The sequence below is a fragment of the Elephas maximus genome, chromosome 2 (assembly GCF_024166365.1).
Source record: "Elephas maximus indicus isolate mEleMax1 chromosome 2, mEleMax1 primary haplotype, whole genome shotgun sequence".
Taxonomy (NCBI): domain Eukaryota; kingdom Metazoa; phylum Chordata; class Mammalia; order Proboscidea; family Elephantidae; genus Elephas; species Elephas maximus.
The window spans coordinates 94643713-94657549 of NC_064820.1; the positions used below are offsets into that span (position 1 = coordinate 94643713).

At 38.0% G+C, this 13837-nt stretch overlaps 1 protein-coding gene across 2 annotated transcripts in view; it reads right to left on the reverse strand.

Annotated features, from left to right (window-relative positions):
- The window catches only part of TMEM161B (transmembrane protein 161B), a 90400-nt gene that overhangs the window by 54728 nt on the left and 21835 nt on the right, over positions 1 to 13837 (reverse strand). Inside the window, exon 2 of one of the 2 annotated variants that reach the window (XM_049867285.1) lies at positions 4811 to 4914. The exons of the other annotated variant lie outside the window; for it this stretch is intronic. Within the exon in view, the coding sequence (XP_049723242.1) occupies positions 4811 to 4914 (104 nt within the window). The remainder of the gene's footprint in view (positions 1 to 4810; positions 4915 to 13837) is intronic. 2 annotated transcript variants of the gene reach the window in all.

The following is a 13837-nucleotide window of genomic DNA, read 5'->3' on the forward strand; positions in this document are numbered from 1 at the left end:
AATTTTAGTAGAATATTCTGAGTCACACTCTCTTTGCCCAATATGGGATGAGATAAAATCAGAGTAAATCTGACCATGATATATTTTCAATGAGGGACATATGAAGGGAAGCAGCAGACCAAAGTGAGGAAACTAGGGAGATACAGGGGCTGAGAAAAATGCATGAGGCTTGAGCTCAACAATCAGGAAAGTGAAAGGCAGGTTCAGCGAAGAAGCTATTATGGAGAAAAAGCAATATCCTACTCCTCATGCAAAACCCACTATTCAAATGTACAAAGAATGCAACCTATCACTTACCTCTCAGTGAAAAGAGGGGCCAAGCAAACTTCAAAACAAAAAGGAACTTTAATTACAATAGAATGCAGGGAATAGTTTGGCTACAAATCAGTGGTGTAACAGGACATGATATAGAACTATTATCTTTAGGTGACCCAAGCAACTGTTAGATTGAATCCTTTCAACCAAATCTGACAGTCACAGGATGATTTTTATTTAGTAACGTGGAATGACTTAATCTCAAAGGGCAAGTAGAGGTATACTTTGAAAAATAGGTATTTCTTAGGCTCTACTTCATCCTTAGCTATGTGCCCCTTAATTTCACTTACAATAAAAGGTGGCTATCTGGTCACAGAAGGAGCCTTGGTGGTACAGTGGTTAAAGCACTCAGCTGCTAACTGAAAGTTTAGTGATTCGAACCCACCAACCTCTTCGCAGGAGAAAGATGTGGCAGTCTGCTTCCGTAAAGATTACAGCCTTGGGAACCATATGGGGCAGTTCTACTCTGCCCTGTAACGTCGCTAAAAGTGGGAACTGACTTGACAGCAATGGCTATCTGGTCATAGAGAATTCATGAGGATATAGTTAAGAGAAACCATATACTACTACTGAAAAGAAAAAAAGGTTAATCAACTAGTCAATTACAATTAGCAGGGTTTATTGAGTGAGAAACTGTTTACGAACAGGGAGCATTCCAAACTGGAAATGGTATAAGGTGCTGAGTTTACAGTTACAATGTTCTTTTAAAGCTTAGATGAGTAAGTACCTTGCCCTTTGCTTTGACTGGTTTAATTAAATCATATTTAATATTCCTTTTGTTTTGGGAAAGTTGGTCACTGAAAGCTAAGCTGGCTTATCTTGACTAAATGATAGCTGCTATCTTATGCTGGTAAGTATTGCTAACTCATGCTAGTAAAAACTTGCCTGAGTTTCTATTCTTCCAAAAGTTGTTGTTTCTTGTAAACGGCCTTATGACTAGTTTTTGTTTGGTTCTTGGCTGAAGGAATCCACTTTAGCTTGCTCCTAGGTACAATGAAAATTACATTTCCGAGCCTCCCTTGCACTTTGGCCAGAACCAGTCCCAGGGCCCCGGCCTATGTAAATGCGGGCAGAAATGAGTATCCGCTCTAAGCCTGACCCTTAGAATTTCCTGGAAGAGCCATAGCCAACTCTCTTTTTCCTTGACATAGCATCTAACAGAGGACTCCAGGCTTGCAAGAGGGAAGCCTAGAATCACTGGGTTTCCACTTCAAGGACAGCTGAATCCTTGAATCACCACTGTATGAAGGACCTCTCTGAAGAGCTGCTCAACTCCCACCAGTTTGTTAACTCCATTTGACTCTGATTCCTGTCTGAGTGAAACAGAGTGAGGAACTTTTAAATTTAACACTGAGATTTTTTTTTTGAAGTCATAACATAACCTAACACAACTAGCTCAGAGTGTACAGATCCAAGTGAAATAATAGATATAAAAACAATATATGTTATTTAACAAGAGCTAGAAAATTAGTCAATTTTGGTATATTAAAAATCAACAGACTACTAATTTTAAAACTGCTTATTCCTTCAAGGTATTGACTCCTTCAGAAAAATGGTAGGCTTACTCATTAAATCAACATCCTAGGATCAGGTGCTACTTCAAACCCTCTATCCCAAATGGGACAGAGTTTGCTGAGAGATAAGGACAGACATTAATTAACGTGATACAAAAAGAGAAGCCATAATGTCTAAGAAAAATATGTTTATTTGCAATTTTGTTATGATACCAGTAGGATGAGTGAATAGTAAGATGATATATACAAAAACTAAGAACAAGTTTCTTCTGCCACATTCATGATTAACCTACCAAGTCCTTCAGGAGCCTCTCCCCTTCAAAATTCCTTGAAGCATTTTATGGACCTTCAAGACCAAAAAACCCATTGTCGTCGTGTCAATTCCAACTTATAGCAACCTTAAAGAATGCCTTCATAGAACCCCTGAGGGAGCAGGACAGCAGTGGGATGCAGAACCCAAATTCTCATAAAAAGACTAGACTTAATGGTCTGACTGAGACTAGAAGGACACCGGTGGTCATGGCCTCCAGACCTTCTGTTGGCCCAGGACAGGAACCATTTCTGAAGCCAACTCTTCAGGCATGGATCGGACTGGACGATGGGTTAGAGAAGGATGCTGATGAGGGGTGAGCTTATTGCATCAGGTGGACACTTGAGACTATGCTGGCATCTCCTGCCTGGAGGGGAGATGAGAGGGTGGAGGGGGTCAGAAGCTGGCAAAATGGACACGAAAAGAGAGAGTGGAAGGAGAGAGCAGGCTGTTTCATTAGGGGGAGAGTAACTGGGAGTACGTAGCCAGGTATACATAAGTTTTTGTGTGAGAGACTGACTTGATCTGTAAACTTTCACTTAAAGCACAATAAAAATTATTAAAAAAAAAAAAAAAGAATGCCCTCATATTTGTCTCTTCCTTCAACCCAACTGCATCATGTGCTTTAAAATGCAACCGGTCATTTCGAATCAATAATATTTTTCCATGGGCTATTTAACAGGGATTTTAGGTATTTCTGATATTAAAACACTATCATTTCATTTCAAAAAAGGCTGGTTAAAAAAAAATAAATTATCCCCAAAGGGTAAAATCAATTATCGTACTCAACTGATTTAGGTGACGAAACTCAGCAATTTGAAAACTTCTGGACTAACAACGAAGAAAGGTATATGATCTTTAAAAAAAAAACAAAACTAGGAGGAAATGAAGCTAACAATAGCAGAAGAGTAACTATACTGGAAAATATTGGGTGCCATCCTTGGAACCTTATTTGGCATAAAAGAGTGTCAACTAAGACTAAAGTTAATCTGTTTACAGAAACAAGTGAAGAACAAAGAAAATTAACTTTGTGGTTACTTTTAAAGGCTAAGCTTCCCCTCAAATTAGCAGATACATATACTTATGACACAATCTTGTGAAAAAAGTAAAGATTTTAAATATAATACATTATTCTAATATTAGCGAAGAGAAGAGAATAAAGTTTTCTATCTTTAAAGTTCTAGTTTTACTGGTAAATGTAAGTTTTATAGAAACAAATGCAAAGTGGAATACGTAATAACATGGAAATGCATATAGAGTAAAATGAGACAAGACTGCCAAGATCTCTGTAGCCAAAAAAGATCTGGAAGTCTCATTGTGTGAGACGCATGCAGTCTGGAAAAGTACAGTTCTCTGTGGAAAATTAAATCAGATGCCATTAATTGAGAATTAATGATAATTTGTCCATCTCATTTTTACCCTTTCATGATCTACAGAAAAAGGTTTTGTTAAGCAAAATAAGTAAGCAAGATTGCACAGGGCATAATGAACCTATTTATAAAACAAATGTTCGAAATTTATTATAAGCCATAATCAAAAACTAGTTGGTTTTCACCTATAAATAGATCTGACAGGCTTTCAACTTTTACCAAAACTTTTAGCTATTGTTTACTTTGCTAATAAAACACACATTTTTCAACAGCTCTTGTCTCATACGTTCATATACATATATACATGTGTATGTGCTGTGTGTATAAATTTCAGCATGGTCTGAAAATTTTTTAAGTATCTGGAAAAGTAATATTTTCCTGTATTTAAACACTAATATGGAAAAAGAATATACATGAGATTTAAACTTTGTAGATCGAATAGCCCTGATTAAAAGGTTACCACAGCATATGAAATCATTAGTAAGGTTAGAACTATACATTATTCTTTATCTTTGAGGGTGTAAATAAAAGAAAATGAACATACAAAGCACAAATAAAGAATGTGGTCATTTATTGGCAATGAATACTGGAGTAAGTTTCAAAAGTTAGTCATGGTACCAACTTCATCATTTACTGTTCATAATTACACAGGACGTTTGGCACGCATTTCTGTGTGCAGACTTCTGCTTTTGCCTCACTATCTCACCTATATTTAACTTCTTTACTTCCGAGTTTATTATTTTACTGTACATATTTCAGTAAGACAACTTAGCTCCTTTGTGGCAGGAGTGGGGGCTGTTGTAAAATTATAGTGCAAAAGAACTCCACCTACTTGCTAAATTAAACAGTTTAAAATTCTTTGCAGTAAAACAAAGAACCTGCAACTTTAATATTAAACTCTCAAACAAGTCACCAGTAATAGAACATATGTTTTGAGCCATTTTTCCAACCACAGTGAAAATATTTAAGCACCTCAAACTGTAATTCCTTACCCTCTTGTTGACCAACTTTTCTTGAAGGTAACTGAAAAAGATATGCAGTATTTTTGGTGGCCATGGACAGAACAATGTTGAGGGAAGGGAAAATTTAATTCTTGACCACGACCCTATTACCTCTGTGCTAAAGAGATAAACCACCAACTTCTCAAATAAGAGAAATAAGAAAATTATAATTTTCCCAAAACTTCCCTTTGTCATACTTTTAGAAACAAGAATTAGCACTTAACTTTTAGGAAGTTAATCAACCTGGTAAACTAAATAGATTTGAAAGTCCCAGTCACAATCAGCCTATCCTTGCCTTACCTGCCATTACAGAGTAGCCATCGAGCAAGAGAGTAGTGAGGTATAATCTTCTGCATAACACTGGCCATCACCATGGTAACGACCAGCTGTATGCCTATCACACCCTGTGTAAAAACAAATAAACACGCTTAATAATGAATAAATCTGGATTTGAGGAAATTGCTGGAAAACCTCCTATATAAAAAAAAAATTTTTTTAAACCTCCTATACATTTTGAAAATTACATTTTAAGAGAAATAAAAATGAGTTTATTATTAAAGTATGTGTTATTCTGTCACTGAAGACCACATAAGTTTACACTTCAAATATTTAGTCTTGTCTCATAATCCTCTACAAGTTACCTCAGGGTCACCATCTATGTGAATGAAGTAATGTTCTGCATAAGTTAAGGGTATCAAGTAGTGATTACTTCATCTTTCTCCAATTTACTCAACATACTTGAAACACTAGCTTGGCAAGTTTTAATAGTGGCATACCTATGTTTTAATGCTAGGGTGGTAGCGGCTGTTGTTAGCTGCCATTGAGACGGTCCCCAAATCATGGCAACCCCATGTATAACAGAACACCCAATCCTGTGCCATTCCCATGATCAGTAGCAGGCTGGACCGCTGTGATTTGCAGGTTTTCATTGACTGATTTTCTTAAGTAGACCCTCAGGCCTTTCTTCCTCTAGGGTGGTAGTGAATAATTAAACATTTAACTATAATGAGTGTGAAGGCAGAACTGGCCCAAAAGTCACTAGAAAAGAAAATCTGACTCATGTTTTCACCACTAACTTCCAGTGGGCCTTCAATAATGTCCAACAATTCTTAACTTTTCTCATCTATCCCCCCTTACTTTTCACAATGGCTAATTCAAATCCTCGCCCTCCTCACATCTCCAACACCCCCTCAAACTTCCAACTTTCCACTCAGTAAACGACATATTCTACTTCACAGAGAAAATAAATACCATCAAATGGGAACTCCCTCATTTGCCACCCCCAAACTCAGTAAGTCTCTTTCTTCTGGATCCACCTTTTTCTATATTCTCTACTACTATAAAGCATCTACAATATAAAGTAAACCCCTGTATCTGTGCTTCAGGATGCATCCTCTGAGCTTTAGAAATTTCAACCACCAAATAGCCTCTTTCCTCATCTTCTCCAACCTCTTCTCTATTAAAAACCTTCCCACCATCACTGCCACACCTATAAATCTCTTTTATCTTTCTAAAAATTAATAATTTACCCTTTTACTGCAGCCCTCCTGCCCCTTCCTGGTATTCATAGCTACCTTTCAAAAGATTTGTTCTGTTTTCATTTTCTCATATCCCACACAGTTTCCATCTGACTTCTGCTGCAGCCTATTCCACTGCAAAAGCTACCATATCAAGATCACTCTGTGCTGCCAAATTATCTGTCCTCATCTTAAATCTCAGCATTATCTCAAACAGCTAACCACTCTCCCCTGCTTTACTTCCACCTTAAGGGTCAATTAGTCCTACACGGTTCCCTTTGCTGGTTCCTCCTTCTCTTACCTAAAAAAAAAAAAAAAAAAAGACCATACCAAAACAATTGCCCGTAGAGTCAATTCCAACTCATAGAGACCCTATAGGACAGAGCAGAACTGCCCATATGGTTTCCAAGGAGCATCTGGTGGATTCAACTGCCGACTTTTTGATTAGCAGCCATACGTAGCTCTTAACCACTGTGCCACCAGGGCTCCGCTGGGGGTTAGAGAATCATGAAAAACTCATAACTGCTTGTAGATGATATTTGAACATTTAATGATTCCAACAGGAAAAAGTACAATTCGTGGCTCCAATAAGCTACTGTTGTTCTGCGGCTATTAGACCTTATTTGCTTGAATAAGCTTTAGAATAACCATCTATTAAGCCAATTTTATATCATCTATAACACATATATTCAGTAATTTTCTTTTATCCATTAATTTTATCCAAAAAGTCTTCCAGGCAACTAATCTAAGCAGTCCAAAAATAAAGTTGGTCTGCTACCTCAAACCTAATGTGCCCCCACCCAGAAAAAAAATAAATAAATACACACACACACACACACACACATTAGAAAAGTATAAAAACTTAAAAGGGAGTAGTATAGCATATTGGTTTAAGAGAACTGGACTCTAGACTCAAACTGCCCGGGTTAGTATCTGGTCTCTGCCATCTACTAGCTGTATGACTCTGAACATGTTATTTAACCATTCTGCACCTCCATTTCCTCTTCTATCAAATGGAGCTAACACTTCAACTGACCTCATCAAGCTGTGGGTAGGAATTGTGCCTGGTACAGAATAACCAAAAAAAAAAAAAAAACCCAATCTCATTGCCATCGTGTCAATTCCGACTCCTAACGACCCTACAGGACGAAGTAGAACTACCCCACAGAGTTTCCAAGGACTGCCTGGTGGACTTGAATCGTTGACCTTCTGCTTAAGCAGCTGTAGCCCTTATCCACTACACCACCAGTGTTTCCACAAACTCGAAAGGCAAAGCCAAATACAAAAAGTATTTGTAACTCACATCGGAAAGAGATCAAAAACACAATAAAGTATTTTTTTTTAAAACAGAGATAATTTTACTTATTTGATATTACACACAGAGACAGTTCCTACAAATCAATTAGTAAAAGGTCAACTGACTAAATAAAGACAGAGGGAAAAAAGGAAGTAAAAATGGCTCTTAAAATATATACCATGCCGGAGACAGAGCCAAGATGGCGGAATAGACAAACGCTTCCAGCAAGCCCTCTTTACAACAAAGACCCGAAAAAACAAGTGAAAGGAGTATATTTGTGACAAGCTGGGAGCCCTGAGCTTCAAAGGCAAGCTGAGAAAACAAACTGAGGGGCAGGGGAAGGAAGAGACTGTTCAGAAGCAGAGAGGAGTTACTGGACCTGAATCGCGGGGAGCCCTCAGGCACCATTCCCGGAGTGGCAACGGCGGTGGGCTGGTATTAGCATTCGGCCGCAGTTTCCTCAGGGAGAACCAGCCAGCCACACAGCCTACTCATGCCTCCGGAACCTGAGAAGAACGGTGCGTTGGGCAAAAGCAAAGTACTTGCATTTATTTTACCGCTGCCCCCCCAAACCCCCCCCCCCCCCACAAGCCAGCTTCAGCGGCTGAATATCCTGGGCCAGAGATAGGCCCTGTTGAGCACCTAGGGCCATCCTCCTGGCCATGGGGGAGGAAAAAATTTGCAATTAGAGGAAAAGATAATTTCATAGCTCCACTAACTGGGGGAGATCAGGATAGAAGCGGCTCCTGTCCAGGCATAAACCGTCCGTGGACTTTGAGCACCTTTCCCTACTGCATGGACCTGTGTCTCCTGAAATAGGCCCTTGTTGGCAAGCTCCAACCATTTCAGCTGTGCAGTGGAGAAGTGGGTGTTTGATGTTTGACACTGCATTGCCTATTAAACAAGGTCCTCACCTACCCACATCACGGACCTAGGGACTGGTACCTCCACTCAGGTCACCCAGCAACCTGAGACAGGGGTCCAAAGATAACTGGTACCTCCCAGTCCTCACAACCAAAAACTCTGGGTGCCCATGGTCCGTCTGCAGAACCCACCCACCTGCACACTCTAGGGAAAAGGGACTCGCTTTCCTCAGACACACTTAGGGGTTGATTCTCAGCCCCCTACCTTGTTCAGAGCATGACCCCCTGCTGCAATCAGATACCGGTATATGCGCCAATCACCCCTAACCCTCTAAGACTGTAGAACAGGGCCTGTACCACACACTTGATGATCAGCTACCTAAAAACCTGACCTGAATTCACACAAGAAAACTGAATGGACTCCTAGACTGATAAACCTGATAACAGCTCTAGACATCTGGGGACAGGACGTCAGATTTCCAAAGGCGAAAATAATCAAGCTAGCTCACTCAAGCAACCCACAGGGGTATACCAAAACAACCCAAAGCAAGAAGCTATGACACGGTAAGCAAGCAAAAACAAATACAATAACTTATAGATGGCTTGGAGACAACAGTCAATATCAAGTCACATAAACAAACAGGCCATGATCACCTCAACAGGCTCTCAAAACAAAGAATCCAGGGATCTTCTAGATGGAAGTGCATTCCTGGAATTACCAGATGCAGGATACAAAAGTTTAATATACAGAACCCCTCAAGACATCAGGAAGGAAATGAGGCAATACGCAGAACAAGCTAAGGAACACACAGATAAAGCAACTGAAGAAATTAGATTATTCAGAAACATAATGAAAAGTTTAATAACCTGAAAAAATCCATAGACAGATAGCAATCAGAAATTCAGAAGATTAACAATAAAATTACAGAAGTAGACAACTCAATAGAAAGTCTGAGGAGCAGAATTGAGCAAGTACGAGCTAGAATTTCTGAACTCGAAGATAAATCACTTGGCACTAATATATTTGAAGAAAAATCTGAGAAAAGAATTAAAAAAAAATGAAGAAACCTTAAGAATCATGTGGGACTCTATCAAGAGAAATGACCTACGAGTGACTGCAGTACCAGAACAGAGAGGGATAACAGAAAAAACAGAGAGAATTTTTGAAGATATGTTGAACGAAAACTTCCCTGATATCATGAAAGATGAGAAGATATCTATCCAAGATGCTCATCGAACTCCACATGAGGTAGATATTAAAAGAAAGTCACCAAGACATATTATAATCAAACTTGCCAAAACCAAAGATAAAGAGAGAATTATAAGAGCAGCGAGGGATAAACGAAAAGTCACCTACAAAGGAGAGCCAATAAGAATAAGCTCGTACTACTCAGCAGAAACCATGCAGGCAAGAAGGCAATGGGATGACATATTTAAAAAATGGAAGGGAAAAAAACTGCCTGCCAAGAATCATATATCCAGCAAAACTGTCTCTTAAACATGAAGGTGAAATTAAGACATTTCCAGATAAACACAAGTTTAAGGAATTCATAAAAACCAAACCAAAACCACAAGAAATACTAAAGGGAGTTCTTTGGTTAGAAAATCAATAATATCAGGTATCAACCCTAGACTAGAACACCGGGCAGAGCAACCAGAAGTCAACCCAGACAGGGAAATCCAAAAAAACGAAGCAAGATTATTAAAAAAAAAAAAAAAAAGCCCAAAACAGGGTAACAGCGACGTTATTATATAAAAGAAAACAACATTAAAATAATAAAGAGGGACTATGAAATGTAATCATACACCTTCCATACAGAGAGGAAGATACGGCGATACAATGAAATAAAAGTTAGGTTTAAATTTAGAAAAACAGGGGTAAATAATAAGGTAACCACAAAGGAGACAAACTATCCTACTCATCAAAATAAAATACAAGAAAATAATAGAGACTCAGCAGAAACAAAATCAACAACAACAAATATGAGTAAAGGACAATATATAATCAACTAAGCACATAAAATTAAGTGGGAAAAAGAAACTGTCAACAACACACAAAAAAAGAAATAAAAATGACAGCACTAAATTCATACCTATCCATAATTACCCTGAATGTAAATGGACTAAATGCACCAATACAGACAGAGAGTGGCAGAATGGATTAAAAAACAAGATCTGTCTATATGCTGCCTACAAGAGACACACCTTAGACTTAGAGACACAAACTAAAACTCAAAGGATGGAAAAAAATATATCAAGCAAACAACAATCAAAATAGAGGAAAAGCGGCAATATTAATTTCTGACTAAACAGACTTTAAAGTTAAACCCATGAAAAAGGATAAGGAAGGACACTATATAATGACTAAAGGGACAATACACCAAGAAGACATAACCATATTAAATATTTATGCACCCAATGACAGGGCTGCAAGATACATAAAACAAACTATCAGCATTGAAAGGAGATAGCTCCACAATAATAGTAGGAGACTTCAACACAACACTTTTGGTGAAGGACAGGACATCCAGAAAGAAGCTCAATAAAAACACGGAAGATCTAAATGCCACAATCAACCAACTTGACCTCATGGACGTACAGAGAACACTCCACCCAACAACTACCAAGTATACTTTCTTTTCTAGTGCACATGGAACATTCTCTAGAATAGACCACCACATATTAGGTCATAAAGCAAGCCTTAGCAGAATCCAAAACATTGAAATATTACAAAGGATCTTCTCTGACCATAAGGCCATAAAACTGGAAATCAATAACGGGAAAAGAAGTCAAAAACTTGGAAACTGAACAATATCCTGCTCAAAGACTGGATTATAAAAGCCATTAAGGATGGAATAAGGAAATTCACAGGTTCCAATGAGAATGAAAACACTTCCTATCAGAACCTTTGGGACACAGCAAAAGCAGTGCTCAGAGGCCAATTTATATCAATAAATGCACATACAAAAAGAAGGGCCCAAATCAAAGAATTATCCCTACAACTTGAACAAAAAGAAAGAGAGCAACAAAAGAAACCCTCAGGCACCAGAAGAAAAAAAATAATAAAAATTAGTGCTGAACTAAATGAAATAGAAAACAGAAAAACAATTGAAAGAATTAACAAGACCAAAAGCTGGTTTTTTGAAAAAAAATCAACAAAATTGATAAGCCACTGATCACACTAACAAAAGAAAAACAGGAGAGGAAGCAAATAACCCAAATAAGAAATGAGATGGGCGATATTACAACAGACCCAACTGAAATTAAAAGAATCATATCAGATCACTATGAAAAACTGTACTCAAATCTGAAAACCTAGAAGAAATGGATGAATTCCTAGAAACACACTACCTACCTAAACTAACACAAACAGAGGTAGAACAACTAAATAGACCCATAACAAAGGAAGAGATTGAAAAGGTAATCAAAAAACTCCCAAGAAAAAAAACCCTGGTCCAGACGGCTTCACTGCAGAGTACCACCAAACTATCAGAGAAGAGTTAACACCACTACTACTAAAGGTATTTCAGAGCATAGAGGACGGAATACTACCAAACTCATTCTATGAAGCCACCATATCCCTGATACTAAAACCAGGTAAAGACACCACAAGAAAATTATAGACCTTTATCCCTCATGAACATAGATGCAAAAATCCTCACCAAAATTCTAGCCAATAGAATTCAACAACCTATCAAAAAAATAATTCACCATGACCAAGAGGGATTCATACCAGATATGCAGGGATGGTTCAACATTAGAAAAACAATTAATGTAATCCACCACATAAACAAAACAAAGAATCACATTTTATCAATTGATGCAGAAAAGGCATTTGACGAACTTCAACACCCATTCATGATAAAAACTCTCAGCAAAATAGGAATAGAAGGAAAATTCCTCAGCACAATAAAGGGCATTTATACAAAGCCAACAGCCAACATCACCCTAAATGGAGAGAGCCTGAAAACATTCCCACTGAGATCGAGAACCAGACAAGGATGCCCTTTATCGTTGCTCTTATTCAACACTGTGTTGGAGGTCTTAGCCAGAGCAGTTAGGCTAGACAAAGAAATAAAGAGCATTCATATTGACAAGGAAGAAGTAAAAGTATCTCTATTTGCAGATGACATGATCTTATACACAGAAAACCCTAAGGAATCCTCCAGAAAACTACTGAAACTAATAGAAGAGTTCAGCAGAGTATTAGGATACAAGATAAACATACCAAAATCAGTTGGATTCCTCTACACCAACAAAAGGAACATCAAAGAGGAAATCACCAAACCAATGCCATTTACAGTAGCCCCCAAGAAGATAAAATACTTAGGAATAAATCTTACCAGAGATGTAAAAGACTTATACAAAGAAAACTACAATACACTTCTGCAAGAAACCAAGAGACTTACATAAGTGGAAAAACATACCTTGCTCATGGATAGGAAGACTTAACATTACGAAAATGTCTATTCTACCAAAAGCGATCTATACATTTAGTGCAATTCTGATCCAAATCTCAACGACATTCTTTAATGAGATGGAGAAACAAATCACCAATTTCATATGGAAGGAAAAGAGGCCCCAGATAAATAAGGCATTACTGAAAAAGAAAAACAAAGTGGTAGGCCTTACTTTACCTGATTTTAGAACCTATTATACCGCCACAGTAGTCAAAACAGCCTGGTACTGGTAGAACAGATACATAGACCAAGGGAACAGAATTGAGAATCCAGACATAAATTCATCCACATATGAGCAGTTGATATTTGACAAAGGCCCCAAACAGTTAAATGGGGAAAAGACAGTCTTTTTAACAAATGGTGCTGGCATAACTGGATATCCATCTGCAAAAAAAAATGAAGCAAGACCGATACCTCACTCCATGCACAAAAACTAACTCAAAATGGATCAAAGACCTAGATATAAAATCTAAAACAATAAAGATCATGGAAGAAAAATAGGAACGTTAGGAGTCCTAATACATGGCATAACAGTATACAAAACATTATTAAGAATGCAGAAGAAAAACTAGATAACTGGGAGCTCCTAAAAATCAAACACCTCTGCTCATCCAAAGACGTCACCAAAAGAGTAAAAGGACTACCTACAGGCTGGGAAAAAGTTTTTAGCTGTGACATTTCCGATCAGCGCCTGATCTTCAAAATCTACATGGTACTGCAAAAACTCAACTGCAAAAAGACAAATAACCCAATTAAAAAATGGGCAAAAGATATGAATAGACACTTCACTAAAGAAGACACTCAGGTAGCTAACAGGTACATGAGGAAATGTTCACGATCATTAGCCATTAGAGAAATGTAGATCAAAACTACCATGAGATTTCATCTCACTCCAACAAAGCTGGCATTAATCCAAAAAATACAAAATAATAAAATGCTGGACAGGGTGTGGTGAGACTGGAACACTTACACACTGCTGGTGGGAATGTAAAATGGTACAACCACTTTGGAAATCGATTTGGCACTTCCTTAAAAAGCTAGAAATAGAACTACCATTCCATCCAGAAATCCCACTCCTTGGAATAGATCCTAGAGAAATAAGAGTCTTTACACGAACAGATATATGCACACCCACGTTCACTGCAGCACTGTTTACAATAGCAAAAAGATGGAAGCAACCAAGGTGCCCA